The following is a 19,038-nucleotide window of genomic DNA, read 5'->3' on the forward strand; positions in this document are numbered from 1 at the left end:
TTTTATTATATATAATTTATATTATATATAAATAATAACTAGTCTCCCAGACTAGTTATTATTTATAACTATGTAATTTAAAGTAAATTCATTAAAAATCTTATTACATCTTTGATTTGTGAGATTGGATTAAGACAATAAATATTTTTTCTTCTGATTTTAAAGGGGAGGATATTTTTAATAGGCATCATTATTACTCTATATGAAAATGAGCTAAAAAGATAAAAGGAAAGATGATAGAATATCTAGTCTTATGAAGCTTTTGTACACTGTACTGCGTAGTAATGTTTTCCATAAAGTGTATTACGTACCTTTGTTACAGCTTTCCATTATTTCTTTTTAGCAACTACCAGTAATAACATCAAGCACAATAGTGAGGTGCAGATCCTGCAGGACATATATCAACCCTTTTGTTTCTTTCGTTGATCAAAGGAGGTGGAAATGCAATCTGTGCTATAGAGTTAATGATGGTAAGTTTTTTGTAGCAGATGCTTGCATTTATAGAATCTCTTTCAAGTATTTGCATCGTATCAGTCCACGGGATACTTTAGATTAAAATGTAGATTAAAATGGCAGTGTTCTTAAGATGCTTTTTAAAATCTCTGGATCATAAGTCAGATGCGCTGTGCATTTTGTGAAGCAAAAGGTTGTTTGCAATTTTCTGGGAGACTAAGAAAATGTAATCATATTATCCTGATTACTTATATAATGAAATCAACTTACTCCATTGACTGCTGTTGCAATATGCAAAGGGAAACATGACAGCTAATACTGCCTGCGATCCAGGCCAGAGGTTATGAGAAACAATACAGATTGAAGCTTGTTGTTGTGAAATGCTCTATTTGCACTGCTGTTTTAAAGTTGGGGAAATATTGCTGTTTAAAATAAACCTTCTTTTGTTTCCAGTTATTTCACTTTGATGTTGCTTGGGATACTTGAAATGTTCCTTCGTTTTACATATCCTTAATGTGAATTTTTTTCTGTTGTTAGTGATAATTGAAATATGTCTGCATTAGTTCGCTTGTAGCTGCCATAATGGTTTTTATTTGCTGACAAATATATAAACTTTTTTTTGTGGAAAAAATTTTTTTTGTAGTTCCTGAAGAATTTATGTATAATCCTCTGACGCGATCTTATGGAGAGCCTCACAAACGGCCAGAGGTCCAAAATTCTACAGTAGAATTCATTGCTTCCTCAGACTATATGGTAAAAAAAAAGTTTTCATGGGAACTTGAGCAACAATTGCATGTTAATACAAATGCGTTTGAAATTAACGTTGCATATTGCTCCAATGGTGTGTATTAATTCTCCTGTGAAGGTCCTCTTAACACCAAAGAATAGTTAAAATTCATATTTATTTTGAATTTTGGCAAATGTAGATATTCAGAGGCTTGTCAATTAAAGGCAATTGCAATGTGTGTAATCGTCCAGTGTAGTTTAATGTGGCATAGTCTGGTTTGAGTCTGATGCAATGTGGCTTCTGGCTTTCTCCCTCATTTTGAAGAGGTTTTGAAAGACCAATAATGGAATAACGAGAGAATTAAGTTGGGTTCAAATTTTCAGTTAGTAATTGTGACAGAAACGATTCTAACTAGGAGTCAGCCTACAATTGCTGTGATAGTAGTCTTGTCTCCAAGAAAGATAAACAAGGCCTGGGAAAAGGCCCAGTTCATAATGACATTATTAACAACAGGAAAAATAAATTGTTCTCTTGTCTTTGAATTGAAACGCTGTGGCCAAGACATTTGGCAATGAGTAAATACAGCTTGTTACATGGTTGGGAAAAGGATGTAGGTAGAATATTTTAACCCCCTTTTAATGGATTGCATTGTCCACATCCTGAAAGAACAGTGGTGTTTTGAAGAGTGAATTCCATATGTGGCATCAGTGTGTCATGTTTGAGTTGACTGTTGGAAGGAGAGACTAAAATATCCAATTTCTGTTCTGAAGCATAACATTGTATGCTTATTACAAATGGGAATTATTAACCACTGGGAATTGTGGTTAAGTCTATCTGCATGATTCTTAGCTAGTAAATCAGTTTTATTGCATAATGTATACCTTGCATTTTTCTAAGTATTTCCTTTTCCCACTTCCCTTTCTAATGACTAATCATTTTTAACACTTCCTTAAATATGATTTTTGAACATTTTTTTATTTTTATTTTTTTACTTTGTAGCTTCGTCCTCCTCAGCCTGCGGTATATTTATTTGTTTTAGATGTGTCTCATAATGCAGTGGAGGCTGGATATTTGACAATAGTCTGCCAGTCATTGCTGGAAAACCTAGACAAGTAAGAATATAAATGACCTTTTCAAATTAGCTGATGTGTTGTTATGAACAATACTAACCTACAGTTTTGCAGAAAACTTGCATATAGTGTTTAAACATTCTGTCCCTAGAGGACAGAAGTTCTGTTACCTGAGATTCTGAAATGCAACTTACATGTCTAAAAAAATAAAACAACCAAAAAAACCAAGCCACCAACTAAGCAAAAAAACCAACATCCCCAAAAAAACAGCTGTTGAAGCAATTTACATGATGAGAGCTATCTTCCCTGCCTGTGATTAAAGGTGGATCTGCAAATAATTATCTGGAAAGAATATTTAGCTGTAACTTTTAACAACACATTGATTGTACAAACATCTATAAAGTGTGCTCTTCCCCCCTGCTAAGACCAACAAAAATAACTAAATTACAGAGATTAAATTGGCTGGTTCTTGCACTGAAATGGCTGAGGTGCTGCATACTGGAATGTTGTAACAGCTAGTGTGAGACTGCCTAGGTGAATTGTGTTGTCAGTTTGGTTTTTTAGATCTAGCTGTGCCGCTTTCTATCTGTTCTCATTTTTTGCACTGGCACAGCATGTGTGGGATTGCTGGCGGTGCTTTTTGAGGGAGGGTTGATAAGCTTCGCTATGTTCAAGTCTTGAAAACTAATTTGCATCCTGTGGAGGCCTCACTCTGAAAATTGTTTTCTACAAGTTTTTCTTAGGAAACTTGATTTTAATTTCTGATAAAGACACCAACAGGTACAATAAAATTCTTCACTTACATTTATTGCGTTAGTCTGTCTTTGTTCAGAAACATGCTAAATTATTTTAGGAAAATTCATAAAATCCCATGCAAAGTCTCTAGGAAAATCAGTACATCCAGTTAATTTATATATCCAGATGGTAAAAACAGTATTTGCCTCTGTTGCTTTTGTTCACCGTCATGGTTTTCAGCACTTGCTGATGTCTTATATTTTGAGAAATCCCATTTAGTTTCTCTTTTTGTGTTTTTAATGCCATACATTGGAGTATGGTCTGCATGAGAAATAAGTATGTTGTATTGTAGAGACATTGGATTTTGGTTTAGAGCTGTAAGTACTCTGTAACTACATTAGTAAATGGGTTTTTTTTAATTATGAAAGAGCAGAATGCACTATTTTCTATTGAAGATCTGAGAAGGTTACTTTCTTTCATGTGTCAGAGTAAGGTTTAAATGAACCTACTAAGTTCTCTCTTGGAACAAAACATCAATATATTAGTGAGTGGTTATCCGTAACACTTAGTCCTGTAAACTGTATCATTATCCCAGCTTTTCAGAAAATACTGAAGAAATATTACTTGTATTAATGTTTCAGGTCTCCTTTCTGTTGTTCTCCCTTCACCCCTGTATACATGAGCTGAGTTTCTGCTAACATGAGCTGAGTTTCTGCTAACATCAGCAGGAGCTGTGTATATGTATGTGTCCTGAGAGAGAAATTTAGGGCTTAATAGTTTATTTTTTAATGCTTCAGGCTGCCTGGAGACTCGAGAACAAGAATAGGATTCATAACGTTTGACAGCACTGTTCAGTTTTACAACTTGCAAGAAGGTTTATCTCAGCCTCAGATGCTGATTGTCTCTGATATTGATGGTAAGTAAAAAGAAAATGGAAACTAAATTTTTGAGAAGCTACTTTTTTTCCCAGAAGAAAGATTAGACTCTCAAATATTCTGGTATTAGGTCAATTTTATTGAATGTATAGGGAATATATTTTTTTAAAAATAATCTTACACTAACTACAGAATAGGTGGTGTTTAAAAAGTGAAACTCAAATTTTAATTTTGCTTTGAATAAAACAAGGTTTGTATAGACTGTATTATTCTCTCTGATGTATATATCAGAAAAGTAGACTGTATTTCCTGGTACGTATAGCAGTGGGCAGTGAAATGTTTTGTTCTATTTTAACGTTATTTTTTCTTTAAAATGTTTTTTTCTGTTCTCCCTCTACAGATATTTCTACCTACACCAGATAGTTTGCTTGTAAATCTCCATGAAAGCAAAGAGGTATGATTGCTCAAAATATATCATTGAGTTTAAAGAGTTAAATATTCAAAATAGAAGTTCCTTTTAAACTTTGAATTCAAGCCTATCTTCATAATATGTAATTGCAATGCTACTTTTTAATTATAGAAGTATTAAGTGTTGTTTGTTTGCATCATAGTCTTTACAATTATGACTTTGTTTTCCTTAGTGTGTTGAAACTAAGCTGAACTATTTGGTACTGATTTTTCTACTTCAGTTATGGCAATACAGCTTTTTAGAAATATTAGAAAATCTCAAGCTTGCAAAATCTCATAAACACCTTTCAATCTGTTCTGCAGCTGATAAAAGATCTATTGAATGCGTTACCAAATATGTTCACCAATACAAGAGAAACACACAGTGCATTGGGCCCTGCTCTTCAGGCTGCGTTTAAACTGATGTCTCCAACGGGTGGTCGGATATCTGTGTTTCAAACTCAGTTACCATCTTTGGGAGCAGGGCTTTTGCATTCGAGAGAAGATCCCAATCAAAGGTCAAGCACAAAGGTACAAAAACTTCCTTTAATACTCATCTCATGAGACTAGGGACTGGCCACGTCTTTGACTTGCATAGTTCTGCAGATCAACTCTTGTTTTTTGTTTATAGCAATTTGCTAAATTTTAATTATTCAATGTCTATGTGCATTTAAGGTCACTGGTTTATACATATATGTGTGGTATTACTTGTTTCAAAGTGCATGAGCTGTCTTTCAGGCCTTTGGTCCATAGCTTTTCTTGGCAAGCAAAAGAAGCTGCAAATATCTCTAACTCAGTTAGTATCAACCTGGGTTTTGAACCAAAGTGTGGATATATTAAATTGTAGACCTAAAACATGATTTCTTGTTATTTTTAGGGCCTTGTAGTTTACAGCATCTAGTGTTACATAGTTACATGAATGTTTATTTGTATGAGAACATAAACTTCCTTGAAAGTAGGATCATAACTGCTTGTAAATACGAACTAAAAGAATATGGAGCATAAGGAAAATAATTTCTACAGGGGGAAATACCTATAAATTATTGCTTAAAGGAAACTTCCTTATGATACTTTGCTACTGAATAGTATGTCTTTTGTTCCATGGAGTCTTAAGAGAGCACGATCGTTGTCTTAACTCTTTCCTGTATAATTTATTCACCAAAGGTGGTCCAGCATCTTGGTCCAGCAACGGATTTTTATAAGAAGTTGGCACTGGACTGCTCAGGCCAGCAGACTGCTGTGGATTTATTTCTCTTAAGTTCACAATATTCTGATCTAGCTTCTCTTGGTAAGGAGTACCTCATGTATGCATTCACTCTTTCCACACTGTTGTCTGTCTTCGGAAGCACAGGCTACTTCAGGAATTCTTAAATCATGTAAATCTTTTTGCACTTTTGTAAATGCAGCTAATGCTGCAAAGGAATTGACTCTGAGGTTGATAGCAGCAAAGAACAGGAGTATTGGATTGGTGGTATCAGACAACCTATTCTGGGATTCACAGTTGTAAACAAGAAGGTACTCTCCTGCTCAAGAACAGGAAACAGCCAGATGGCAAGGAATTAATAAAGTTAATCACAGGGGTAGAACAGAGTTCTCATCTTTCAGTATTAAACCAAGATTTGTCTCTGCGCGCACACTTAATTTTGCCTCTACACCATTAAATATTTCTGCATGCACTCCTGTCTTAGCTGCCAGAGGTAGCATGCTTATTGAAGTAAGTGTATTAGATAATTGTGTATTGGGGGTGACTTATCACTGTCTTCAGTGGCCTGAGTCTGGGCCGGTTCTCGTTGTCTTACAGATGTGGGACATACCAAGAAACAGGTGAACATAGATGTGACTTGCAGAAGGTTGGACACAATTTTTGTGTCCTGATTTCATGTTACTGTTTTATGTCTTAACTATATCTTTTCCTCCTTCACAGCTTGCATGTCCAAGTATTCTGCTGGATGCATCTATTACTATCCATCTTTCCATCACAGTCATAATCCTGCTCAGGCTGAAAAGTTGCAAAAAGACCTTAAAAGATACCTTACAAGAAAGATTGGATTTGAAGCAGTTATGCGCATAAGATGTACAAAAGGTATGTTTTAAATACTGATTCATGTGGAAAAGTTGGTGTAAGCACGTTAACTGTCACTTTGAATGTGCTTAGTCTTTAGCAACGTGAGATTTCAGGTTATTTCTCTTTCACTGAAGAGTAAGATAGTTACCTTCTTTATATAAGTTATGTTAGCTTTTGCCATTTGGTGTTTTGTTTTTTACTTAAGATGGCACCATCTCACTTCAACTAAGTTGACATGTGTAGTGTAAGGGCATTGTTCAGTTTGGAGTGTTCAGAATTGAACATGAACTCTACAGGATCATGCTGAAATATCTAATGATTCACATAATTGATTCTGCATGATAGAATAAGTATTTTTACTGTTTTTTTTAAACATAGCTTGAGGGCTGTGGGTTTTAGTTATTGATACTAGTTTTTCATGCTGTTTGAACCTCACTCTGAATTATTTAATCTGCTTCTAGGTCTTTCAATACACACTTTTCATGGGAACTTTTTTGTACGATCTACTGATTTATTGTCCCTTGCCAATGTCAATCCTGATGCTGGATTTGCAGTACAAATGTCCATTGAGGAAAGTCTGACTGACACATCTTTGGTTTGTTTTCAAACAGCTCTTTTGTATACTTCCAGCAAAGGTAAATAAATTCAAATGAATTGGCCACTGAGCTTTTTGGTTCTTTTTCTAACATAATGTTTGTATAGTTAGTTCCACAGCCTTTTGTTGTTCTCTATACCCTAAGAGAATCTTGTCAAAGCTAGTGAGCTTACTTGGCAGTTAATCAAATAATGTAAATCTTTATAAACTCTATTTTGATGGGAAAATGTAGTTTATCTCTGTCTTGCATAAAGTTGGTTCAGCAAGATTCCTTTACTTAAAAGGCATACCATTGTTATAAGCAATAACATGTTTGGCACGCACTTTGTCGAAAATCACAGACCCGTGATGGATTGGAGCAAGTTGCTGGTACATTGGGTGGGCATAAAGAATAGCAGCTACTTTCTGTTGTGGAAGGTGCCACAAAATTTTGGGATGGAAATCAACGTACTTCATTTGTAGGATCAAGAGACTTATCATGGATGTTATAAGCTAGTTTGTGTTACGAACTTGTGCTGATTCATAAGTTGAATGCTTTAGAGCATTGCAGAATTTGAACGGGTTAAGAGACAGGAGCGGGAGATAGTGCTACAGCAATTTCCTGACTGGTGTGTTTTTACAAAATGAGTGCATCTTAGATGAGAGGAGATATGCTGTAATGACTGAATTTGTATACCTCTACCAGGAGATACTGCATAATGATTTCTACTTTTTTTTAATTAGGTGAACGTCGAATTCGAGTGCACACACTTTGCTTGCCTGTAGTAAGTTCACTGGCTGATGTATATGCAGGAGCAGATGTACAAGCAGTTGTGTGCCTCTTGGCAAACATGGGTGAGTACAGACCAGGAAGATTCAAATATCTTTTTGTATGTTCTTAGTTTTGGCAGCTGTTTAAATGAAGTAGTGAACGAAGCCTGGGTATTGTAGAAAAAGGCTGGAGTGGAGCACACTGAAGCCTGAGAATACAAAAGATGACAAAATCAAAGTTATACCAAAACTATTAACTGAAATATTCCTTAGTCGGAATAGTTAGTTGACTTTAATCTTTTAAAAGGAGCCTTTTTACGTTGTTCTCTAGAGTTTATTAAAGGACAAAGAATCCTAACACACTTGGATCAAAACTCTCATTTTTGTATCATCATCATCACAGTTATCATCTCAAACTTTAGCGTTCTAGGATTACTTAAGGAACAGAGTGATTCAGTTTAGTGAGTTGCTGGAGGCTGAAAGGGAACTTCTGACAACGGTGTATCTGAGAGGTGCATTAGTTTTCTATGTTTCTATCTGTTGTTGCTAGTTTGAGGATTCTTACTTATCCCCTGCTTGTGGGTCATAAGTAGCCGTTTCATAGACTGATCTCTGCCATTGAACGTGTATGGCTCTGTGCAGCATTTTAGTATATCCTATGTTATATATTAATAGTCAAATAAATTAGAAGAAATAAATAGTACTTCTGTATCTCGTCTTAAATGTGCATTCAGTCCAGCAGGTGGCTTCCTCCAACCAAAGGATTTGCAGCCCTTTCTCAGCAGAGAAAGATGAAGCTTTATTTACACTAATCATAATTATGCCACTGAAATAATGGACGAAGTTTCTTGGGGGGGGGAAGATCAAAAATAACTGCTGCAAATCTTATCTTGGAGGTAGGACAGCAGAGAGTTTCAGCAATAGCTAAGTTATTTGTATAAGATTTAAAACAGGATTTATATTTAGCCTCGAGTATATACCACAGCTTTAAACAATTTTTTAAATTCTCCAAGAGTGTAGGAACTAGAGAGCGGAGATCAGCCACACTGTATTTCTTAAGCATCATGAAAGTTGAGTTTCTGTATGGGCGATCGTCTTATTTACTCCTAAAAAAAGTTAGGACCACAGGTGTGGTTTTTTAAAAATCCTAAAATATCACCCAGAAGCACAACTAATATTTTCAAAATTCAAGGGAATGAATGAGGCCAACTCTAGTAACTTCTTGTATCCTTCTAACCCAACAGCTGTGGATCGCTCAGTTTCATCTAGTCTTTCAGATGCAAGAGATGCCTTAGTTAATGCCGTGGTAGACTCCTTGGCAGCATACATGTCAACTGCCTCAAATCTGCAGCAGTCCATGCTGATAGCACCAAATTCCCTCAAGCTGTTTCCACTGTATATTTTGGCCCTTCTCAAACAGGTATGTATAATCTAGTGGATTAATGTTTGCTGTTTAATTCATTGTTCCATCATCATTCCTAGAGCTGAGGAATTCTTCAGCTCTAGGTCAAGCAATATCTGCACTTTTCTAAAATTATGAAAATTGGATTATCCTCTTTGAGCTTACAGGACTTTCACATAAAAGATGACCATGTTAGCTTATTTTAAATGATTAGTGCCTGAACAGTTTATTGGTTAATTTGATTTTGAACTTTTTATAATAATAAATTGTCTTACTTTGTTTTACAATTAAAACAAAAATATATATATTCTAACAATTAGCATTTCTATGATTTTGGCAGCTAATTAGTGCTGCCCATAAAGATTGTTGGAAGCCACTTATTAGTACTTCTTCAATTTTATTTTATGAAGAAAAAACAAGTCAAATATTTTTCAGTGCATGTACTTTCTACTTTAAAGTACCAAGAAGGAAAATGAGTTTCCATGGGGATATCATGAAATCTATTGCAGAAACTAAAGTGCATTTCTCTGATTTTGGCAGCTAATTAGTGCTGCCCATAAAGATTGTTGGAAGCCACTTATTAGTACTTCTTCAATTTTATTTTATGAAGAAAAAACAAGTCAAATATTTTTCAGTGCATGTACTTTCTACTTTAAAGTACCAAGAAGGAAAATGAGTTTCCATGGGGATATCATGAAATCTATTGCAGAAACTAAAGTGTTACAGTTTAAAGTTCACATAAAAGTAGTTACTACTTTTTTTTTTAATATCTTTGTATTACCAAACATCATACTTAAAACCCTGCGGTAATTCCTCTTTTTATCATCAATAAATCTCATACCTTAGAGATTTTCATGTCTGACAGTTCTTTGTTTTCTTATCATGAATAAGCCTTTATGTAAGTTTGGTAAGAAATCCAATCTTAACTTATTTTCTTTGGCTTAGTGATTACTTTATCATGAATAAGCCTTTATGTAAGTTTGGTAAGAAATCCAATCTTAATAACTTATTTTCTTTGGCTTAGTGATTACTTCAGTCTCTACTGATTAGGACTTCTTTGGTAGTTGCATAAGTAAGGCAGTTAATGGTGGGGAAAAAACCAGACCATTTATTATCAAGAGGATCTGTGTAAAAGACAAGTAAGAGTGGCTGAGAAAATAAGTTGTTTAGGGTTTTGGGGTTTTTTTTATTATCCTTGTTAACAATAATAAAAAAGCCTGGGATATAGAGAAACCAAAATGCTTGTGGCAGCCAAGGAGAAGAGGACTTGATGGACTTAGCTTTATTGAAGAAGTGAATATGAACTTTGATTATAGGAATATTCCCTGTTGAATCAGAATATGGTGCTTACTCCATTGTGTTGCTTCTAACAGCGATCGTTTACCGATTGCTTCTAAAGGAGATCTGAAAAATCCAGTAGGAGAGTTCTAAAATAAATTTTATCCTATGAGAGCCTAGTTTCTGCTCTAAAACATGAAAGTATCTTTCCCTTCCAAAGCTTTTCCGTAACATTTAATTCTTACTAGTATAAAATCAGAGTTAATCTTATCCACAGAAGTATCTTTTTTGAACTCTGCTAGGCTCATATCTTCCTATGATATCTTGCATTGGTGAGTTTCACAGGGCAGTAACATTTGTCAAGAATAAAAATGAGAAATGCTGGCCCAATCACATACAAATTTTACACTAAGTGGGGGGGGGGAATTTTTCTTGTTCTCATTCATCTCATCAATAAGGAGGGAGAATGGATTAAGTTTTAAAAAGTATTGTATTCAAGTTGTATTTGATTGCGATTCTAATGTATCTCAATAAGATACATTTCTTTACAAAAGCTTTGCCATCTTTGCTTGACGCTTTCAAAAAATCCGAAATGCACTGTTTAGATGTGACATAAAATACAGGATTTATTTGAGTAACAATGCTGTTCTCTTGCAGAAAGCGTTTAGAACAGGCATGAGTACACGCTTGGATGATCGCGTATATGCAATGTGCCAGATGAAGAGCCAGCCTCTTGTTCATTTGATGAAAATGATACATCCCAACTTGTACAGAATAGACAAGTTGATTGATGAGGTAATGTATGAAGCCTGTTTCATAACATTTTCTAGTTTTAATGGTCTGTTAAACCTGATGTTATGCTGCAATAATTTAAAGTTGTTACCGTAATGTAATCTAAGCATTTTCCATAAGTTATTAAAAAAATCAAGAAAAACATTTATTTTCAAGTTTTGAGTTGCAAGTACAGTAGTGTGTTATGAGCAGAACTGTGGGTTTACTTCACCTTGTTTCAGTGACCACAGTAATTCCGTGTTTTTCTATTATACAAAGAAAGCAGAGAAGATTGTATGCATTGGAAACATCTCCAGTGTGGTTTTGTGTTTTAGAACTGTCTGGGGGAAATGGATGAAGTAGATTTGGTGGAGGATTCTAGGTTTTGTGTACTGAAACCAGATAAAGTTGCCTGCAATAACAAACTTCCAGTGGTTTCTCAGACTGATGAGGATGAAACAGAATTGTACTTCTAGATGGTCATGATCAGGCTGAGGAAGTACTTCATGTACGAAACCAGGTTTTATTAGTTCACCTTTTTACAGAGGTAGCCTAGGAAATGGATGCATTTTTTAATAGTAAGATGGGATTTTATTTAAGGTCAAACTTAGTTGTAATTGCAAAAATAAGTTGGTTTTTTAAGTAAGTTTTCATAAGCTTGTTAGTCACTGGCTTTGGCAAAGTATATGTAGGAGTTTGTCTTTAAGTGTCATACAAGATTATATGGTAACCTGAGTAGTTTCTCTGGCAGTTGGTATAGTTCAGCACAACCTGTGAGCTATTTATAGTCTCAGTTTCTTTAAGGTATTTCAAAAACTCACATACGCGAGTCTAAACTCAGTGTTCTTCAGTGGAATTGATTAGTTAGTCTTTTTATACTTCCCTCCCCAGTATTTGAGAAGCCAACTTCTTCAACTAACTTTAAGTTATTTGTGGAACTTATGCTGAAACACTATATTCAGTATGTGAGTGCTGTAAAGAACCAGCAGTGTCTTTGGGAGATCTGGTTTTATTAGCAAAGGATTTCAGATCAGTTATTTCTGGTAGAATAATACAGAAAATAGGGCTTATTTGACCTACTGAAATTAATTGACAAACCACATTTTAAATCATGTAGCAGAGTGCTAATCTGCTATTTAGTACTACTTCAGTTTAAAGTATTTGTGACAGAGGCTGTTCTTAATTCTTGTTTCCTTAGAAAATTCTATGATACGTATTACAGAATTTTTTAAAATGTTTTTGCTGGTTTTCTTTTCTCTTAACACTTGATTCTTGAGAGCATTTAGTAAAGCCTGAAACTTTCCCAAGTGGAATTCAGTAGCTTAATATTCGTCATTAGAAGCTTTTTGGGATTTTTTTGCTTTTTTATTGCTTTTGTTTGTTTTTATTGCTGGGGAGGAAGGGGGGGTATTTTTTTAATAATGTCACTGCTAACAGACGGATTGTTTAATCAGATCAGTCATAGTGCTCTGTGGACAAACCCATGTATCGCTTCAGGCAGGATTTAAATCAAGGAACTTTGTTACTTAAATGCAGTAAAACAGTGAACCCTTATAGGGAGTAGAATTCGACGTTTTTCTCCTCTTGCAACATTTATAGTGAAGTTGAATGCAATGAAAAAATCTGTGGAGGTTGTTTGTAGAAAATTTAAGTGTAAATACTAGAATCCTTTTGAAAGTTTGGCATCTATAGCATGAGAAGTGTTACATACACAACTTAAATGAACTTGCATTATTCTTTTTTAGGTAATAAAGTAGCCTTTAGGCTAAGCAACATTCTAGAATTGTCTGAACGTAGTCATTTTAGGCTTAACATGGCATTTTGTTAACATGAGAATCCTCAAAATTTTGCTAGAGATTAACAGTGTTTTTTCCTGTTTTATTTTACCTGGTTAAGATAAAAAATAGGATTTATTTATATTTTAGTGTTATTGAGTATTGTTTTTTGTTACAGAGTACAATACACGTAAATGACAGAGTTGTTCCTCAGCCACCTCTTCAGAAGTTGTCTGCAGAGAAGTTGACAAGAGAAGGAGCTTTTCTTATGGATTGTGGTTCAGTAAGTTACCAGTTTCACACATTCCATTTTTTTTCTTTAAAGAAAAAAAGGCAATTTATGCTGAATTGTTAAAAGTGGTCAACTGTCAACAATAACAGTGTAGTGAATCAGCATTCCAGGTAACCTGGCAGTAATCTGTGTTCCAGTGAAAGGCTTTCATATTTTGATCAGAGGAGTATCTTTGATGTTGCATATTAAGGCTTCAGAGGTTAATTTTTTTTTCATGCTGGACTGATCAGAATATACCAAGAGTTCACAGCAAGGTGGTGGTTTTTTTCTGGAAATAATGGATTCCCATTTTCCAAAATTTCTCTTAATGATTATTAAATTGTATGTACTACAGTCTTTCTAACAAAGCACTTCTCATTGATGCAGGAACCTTCTCAGTTATGCATAAATACGAGTGGTTTTATGATTTGTGGCTTGTGTGACATAAGAGTTGCAAGAGTGAGGGAATTGTGGGGAGTGAACAAAATCTGTAGATACAGTTTAAGGTATTCATAGAAATTATACTAAAACACACTTAATTGGATAAAGTATTATGCCACTTGAATAATGTGATAAAACATTATGCTATTCTAATGGCAGTCTAAAAAGTGCTTTAAACCTTTAAACTTTTAGCTTAACCTTAAGTTAAAGTTAACTTAAGCTTTTAAACTCAGGGGCTGAGTGTGAATGTCGAACTAGCTTGTGCCTCCAGATGTCCGAAATAACAACTATAATGTATTTTCATAATTGATGCTTTACTATGATTTGTTTAGACTGGGAAGTCAGTGTGCAGTAACTGACACAGTGGTGTGACTTTATAAAATTTTAGGTTTTTCATTTTAGGGAGGTAACATGGGAAGTTAGTGTATTAACTGTTCCAATATAGATGTGTCCTGCATCCTCATTCTTTCAGTATTTGCATTCTGCCAGTATATTTTTTTTACATTTAATGATCTTATTCCCAATGCTACCAATGTATTAATAAGTAAATGTACAAATAATGAATATAAAGATGTATATATGAATTACAACTGGAGCTCTCAAGTGATTCATTTGAATGAAAGTTATTATTCTGATATTATTCCAATTACGTCACCACTTGTCTCTTTCTCTAAAATGCATGTAAGGCCTTTACTAAAACCGATTCTGACTTCTTGCAGATTTTTTACATTTGGATTGGAAAAAACTGTTATAACAACTTCATAAAAGATGTCCTTGGATACCCAAACTATGCGTCAGTACCGCAGAAAATGGTAGGCGTTTTAATGAGCTGTGCTGTATAGTGCTTACATTTGGAATCTATATTTAATCTATTTTTTCTGCATTTTCAGTCTTTAATTATGTAACTATGAATTAGGGTTTTTTTACTGGGTACCTTCTAACCTCTTGTGATAACAACTTCATAAAAGATGTCCTTGGATACCCAAACTATGCGTCAGTACCGCAGAAAATGGTAGGCGTTTTAATGAGCTGTGCTGTATAGTGCTTACATTTGGAATCTATATTTAATCTATTTTTTCTGCATTTTCAGTCTTTAATTATGTAACTATGAATTAGGGTTTTTTTACTGGGTACCTTCTAACCTCTTGCCAACTTCATAGGAGACAGACAGAAGTTGTCAAATGCTTTCAAGGAAAGAATGTAAACATGTAAATTTTGGCATTCATGGAATGCCAAAAAATTGTTCTATGACATTACTGCTTTTATTTTTATGGAAATACATGGGGGCTCACAAGACTAGGATGGCATTTCATAGAATGAATATGAAAATTATCTATTCAGACGTGTTATTTGTTAAGATTAGAGTTATTTTATTGATATCATGGTTTTCAGAAGAGTTGTGTTCTCCAAACCTGGTGTGTAAGACACCAAGTCTATGGTATGATGTGATAGGCCTCTAAGTAAAGGGTAAGAGTTAAGTTTTGCTCGTCTTCCAAGCCCTTGGATGTGTGTTTTGGTTGGTGGAGGGGTTTTATGTTATAACCTGTACCTATAGTCTTGTGCATGGAACAGAGCAGCAATTAAAGAGAAGACCCCTCTTCTGTGGGTAGTGATTCCAAAATGTCAAAAAGTGGCGGGTAAGGATGGACCCTTTTGAGACACTCTAGAAAGTTCAGAATTGGATGGTTATATTCAGATAGTACCAAATATGTGTTAGTCATTGTAGAAACACATAGGAAGATATTTCCTGCTTATAAAGCTTGCATAGTATGAAGGGGAAAAGTAAGTGACAAGTGGTAATTATAAGAACAGGTTAAGAGCGGTGAGCTTTAAGACTACTATAAAATTGGACTGCTTCTTCAGAGTTTTGTATTTTGCTTGTATTACCAATTTAAAACTGTTCCCTCTGATCTGCTGGTGGTAAGTATTAGTTGACAGAGTTTTCGGGAAGAACTCGGATAAAGGAAGGATGATAACTTTTTTTTCAGTGGTTATATAGCATTTATTATAATGAAAATGAGAGAAAAAACTAACCAAAAAAGTTATCTTTGTTTTTAAATTGTCTTCCATTTATTTATTACAAAGGTAACAATGGAACTACGTTTAAATCTGTAATTAATTCTTTTATGTCATATTAATTGTCTTAAAAGGTTATATCGGCCTAAGAGTTGGTATATTTAGCTCAGTGAACGGCTCAAGTTTTTTTTAACTCTATTTTTTTTTCAGCTCATTCCCCAACCAAATAGTCCAGTATAATCTTTGCATTTAAATTTGCTTACAATTCAGATTTCACTTCTTCATGTTTTGTTCATCTTTTCAGTGATGCAAAATGCAACATGTAGGAACTTGATTGACAGGGGAAGATAAAGGCAAGAAAACCGCAACAGCAGCATTTTGAAAAGATGACTTTTTAAATGAGCTTGCTTTCTAAAATCTTTTGCACTTCAAAGGCAGTTTAAGTTCAAGATCTACTACTTCCTACAGAACAGATATTACTGAATTTTTGTACTTTATGCTAAAGAAAAAATGTGTATATGTAATCCATGGTTGGTAACTTCTTAATAGAAATTGTGGCTTGCGTCATGTTATGATTATCAGGATCTATTTTTTTACCATAGTTTTGATAATAAAAGATGATGACTTCTTCCAATTACCTTCCACCAGACGCAGCTTCCTGAGGTAGATGCACTTTCTTCAGAAAGGACACGATCTTTTATATCTTGGCTTAGAGACAGTAGACCTTTAAGTCCAGTTCTTCAAGTAATAAAGTAAGTATTTCTGTTAGATATCGAGTAATTATTGGCAACTTGTTTTTACAATTTCTAATTGACACTGATGAAAGGTGGGAATATCTGACCTGGAAGAAACTGAATAACATCCTCTTTCCAGTTGATATAGTGCTGTTATCTAAAACCCCTTAGCAGCAAAGGTCATCTTTAAATCTAGTGCAAATTCAGTTACTAATAGTTTTATTGGTAGGAATTAGATGCATATTTTTATATTGTTAAGAATATACTGAAGCAGTGGATATCCTTATGATCAATGGGGTTAACCAGGTTAATTTGTGGTACAGCTTTTATAATTTCAATACATGCATATAAAAAAAATTCAAGTAAGGTTAATAATCTGTAGATGGTTTAATAATTGTATGTATTTGTTACTGAGCTCCATAGGAGCGCAGTTGATTTATGACATACGAGGCAAGTTCTGAAACCTTTTCAAGCCATGACCCGCTTACAGAAGTTTAAATTCTATAAAATGTTTATACTTGAGTTTACATTTGTCTTCTCTAGAGTACTCGGTTTACTGAGCCTGATGGGAGATCACGTTTTAAAGAGAGTATGATGACTTTCTTACTCAGATAAATAATGTTTAAATATAGGACTGAAGCTCTTCAACTGTTGGTGTTGTGGCTGCTGCTTGAATTGCGAGTACTGCTGAGAGACCATAGTAAATAGCAGAGCTTTACTGCACGCTGTACCATGCCAGTACAGAGGACTGTGCCCCAGCAAATATTTGCTGTGTCCCAGTAAATTTTTATTGGGGCAGTAATTTTGGATACTAGGTCTTTGACGTGTTTACCTTCTTTATTCTGTTGCCAAATAAGAAAAACTGGGGAGGGGGATTGAGATTACATGTAACCAGAGATGTAAACTTTCCAGTTTTTTAATCTTTATCAGGATTTAATTTAACCCTTTCAGAATTCATTGCCACGAGCATATTTGTTAACTTCTAAAACAAAATCATTTTTATATTGGATACTAGGTCTTTGACGTGTTTACCTTCTTTATTCTGTTGCCAAATAAGAAAAACTGGGGAGGGGGATTGAGATTACATGTAACCAGAGATGTAAACTTTCCAGTTTTTTAATCTTTATCAGGATTTAATTTAACCCTTTCAGAATTCATTGCCACGAGCATATTTGTTAACTTCTAAAACAAAATCATTTTTATATTTCCTTTCTTGTGTTTCTACAAGATATTTTAAATGCTATTTCACCCACTTTTCTACCGTTTTATACTTCTTAAAAAGATGCTGTTGTTTGATAGCATATTACAAACTTTAGGGTTTTTTTCTAAACTTTGGATTATTTGCAGTTGTGGTATCTTTGGACTGAATTTAGACTCGAAAGGACAGTAAGCAATTCATTAGAACTTACGCCTCCGCTTGAATTTACAGTGGATTTTTTGCTTAATGTTTGGACTAAGATACCTTCCTCTCTTCTTTCAGAGATGAGAACCCTGCCAAAACAGATTTTTTTCAGCATTTAATTGAGGATCGGACAGAAGCAGCTTTCTCATATTATGAATTCTTACTTAATATTCAACAGCAGATTTGTAAGTGAACAAGGAATAAATAGAAGAAGAATCCTGACTTCAGACAGAAGCGTGGACTGAGAGAAGCATGTGGGAAGTTACAAAAGTGGATACTTGTTCTTCACAACATACAGTGACCAGCACTGTTTTGGAAGCTTTACAGCTAAAGAAGTATATACATTTCCAAAAGAATTTTGCAGATTTACTTCAGTCCAAAAGTGCTAGGAGTGATGAAGCTGTTTCACTAGTAAACTTTAAATTGGTTTATACACGTTTCCAGTTGTGCAGCGGTATGGTGCTCTGTTTATTGCAAGCTGGTGAATTTATGTAGCTATGTGGGATGATATTTCTTAATGAACTGTACAATTCGGTAAAGCCTTTTTTCTTACATTTATTATAGTAGCCCTTCCAGATCCAAATTCTTAAGAGATGTCAAAGGGTTGTGCTGTATGTTGGTTGTTTATATGAATTTCTTTTTAAAAGAAATTATTCAGTAAGGTTAATAATCTGTAGATGGTTTAATAATTGTATGTATTTGTTACTGAGCTCCATAGGAGCGCAGTTGATTTATGACATACGAGGCAAGTTCTGAAACCTTTTCAAGCCATGACCCGCTTACAGAAGTTTAAATTCTATAAAATGTTTATACTTGAGTTTACATTTGTCTTCTCTAGAGTACTCGGTTTACTGAGCCTGATGGGAGATCACGTTTTAAAGAGAGTATGATGACTTTCTTACTCAGATAAATAATGTTTAAATATAGGACTGAAGCTCTTCAACTGTTGGTGTTGTGGCTGCTGCTTGAATTGCGAGTACTGCTGAGAGACCATAGTAAATAGCAGAGCTTTACTGCACGCTGTACCATGCCAGTACAGAGGACTGTGCCCCAGCAAATATTTGCTGTGTCCCAGTAAATTTTTATTGGGGCAGTAATTTTGGATACTAGGTCTTTGACGTGTTTACCTTCTTTATTCTGTTGCCAAATAAGAAAAACTGGGGAGGGGGATTGAGATTACATGTAACCAGAGATGTAAACTTTCCAGTTTTTTAATCTTTATCAGGATTTA

The 19,038-nt window shown here is 34.6% G+C and overlaps 1 protein-coding gene across 1 annotated transcript in view; it reads left to right on the forward strand.

Annotated features, from left to right (window-relative positions):
* Positions 1-18,467, forward strand: part of SEC24B (SEC24 homolog B, COPII coat complex component) — a 47,143-nt gene extending 28,676 nt beyond the window's left edge. Inside the window, exons 9-24 of the mRNA XM_009273579.2 lie at positions 344-470; positions 1,097-1,206; positions 2,180-2,292; positions 3,783-3,901; positions 4,259-4,314; positions 4,632-4,838; positions 5,472-5,595; positions 6,232-6,390; positions 6,834-7,007; positions 7,691-7,801; positions 8,962-9,137; positions 11,055-11,192; positions 13,122-13,226; positions 14,375-14,467; positions 16,320-16,423; positions 17,886-18,467. Of these exons, the coding sequence (XP_009271854.2) occupies positions 344-470; positions 1,097-1,206; positions 2,180-2,292; positions 3,783-3,901; positions 4,259-4,314; positions 4,632-4,838; positions 5,472-5,595; positions 6,232-6,390; positions 6,834-7,007; positions 7,691-7,801; positions 8,962-9,137; positions 11,055-11,192; positions 13,122-13,226; positions 14,375-14,467; positions 16,320-16,423; positions 17,886-18,000 (2,031 nt within the window). The 3' untranslated portion in view covers positions 18,001-18,467. The remainder of the gene's footprint in view (positions 1-343; positions 471-1,096; positions 1,207-2,179; positions 2,293-3,782; positions 3,902-4,258; positions 4,315-4,631; positions 4,839-5,471; positions 5,596-6,231; positions 6,391-6,833; positions 7,008-7,690; positions 7,802-8,961; positions 9,138-11,054; positions 11,193-13,121; positions 13,227-14,374; positions 14,468-16,319; positions 16,424-17,885) is intronic.
* Positions 18,468-19,038: the final 571 nt, after the last annotated feature.

This window comes from Aptenodytes forsteri, unplaced genomic scaffold, assembly GCF_000699145.1.
Source record: "Aptenodytes forsteri isolate BGI_AS27 unplaced genomic scaffold, ASM69914v1 Scaffold93, whole genome shotgun sequence".
Lineage (NCBI taxonomy): Eukaryota > Metazoa > Chordata > Aves > Sphenisciformes > Spheniscidae > Aptenodytes > Aptenodytes forsteri.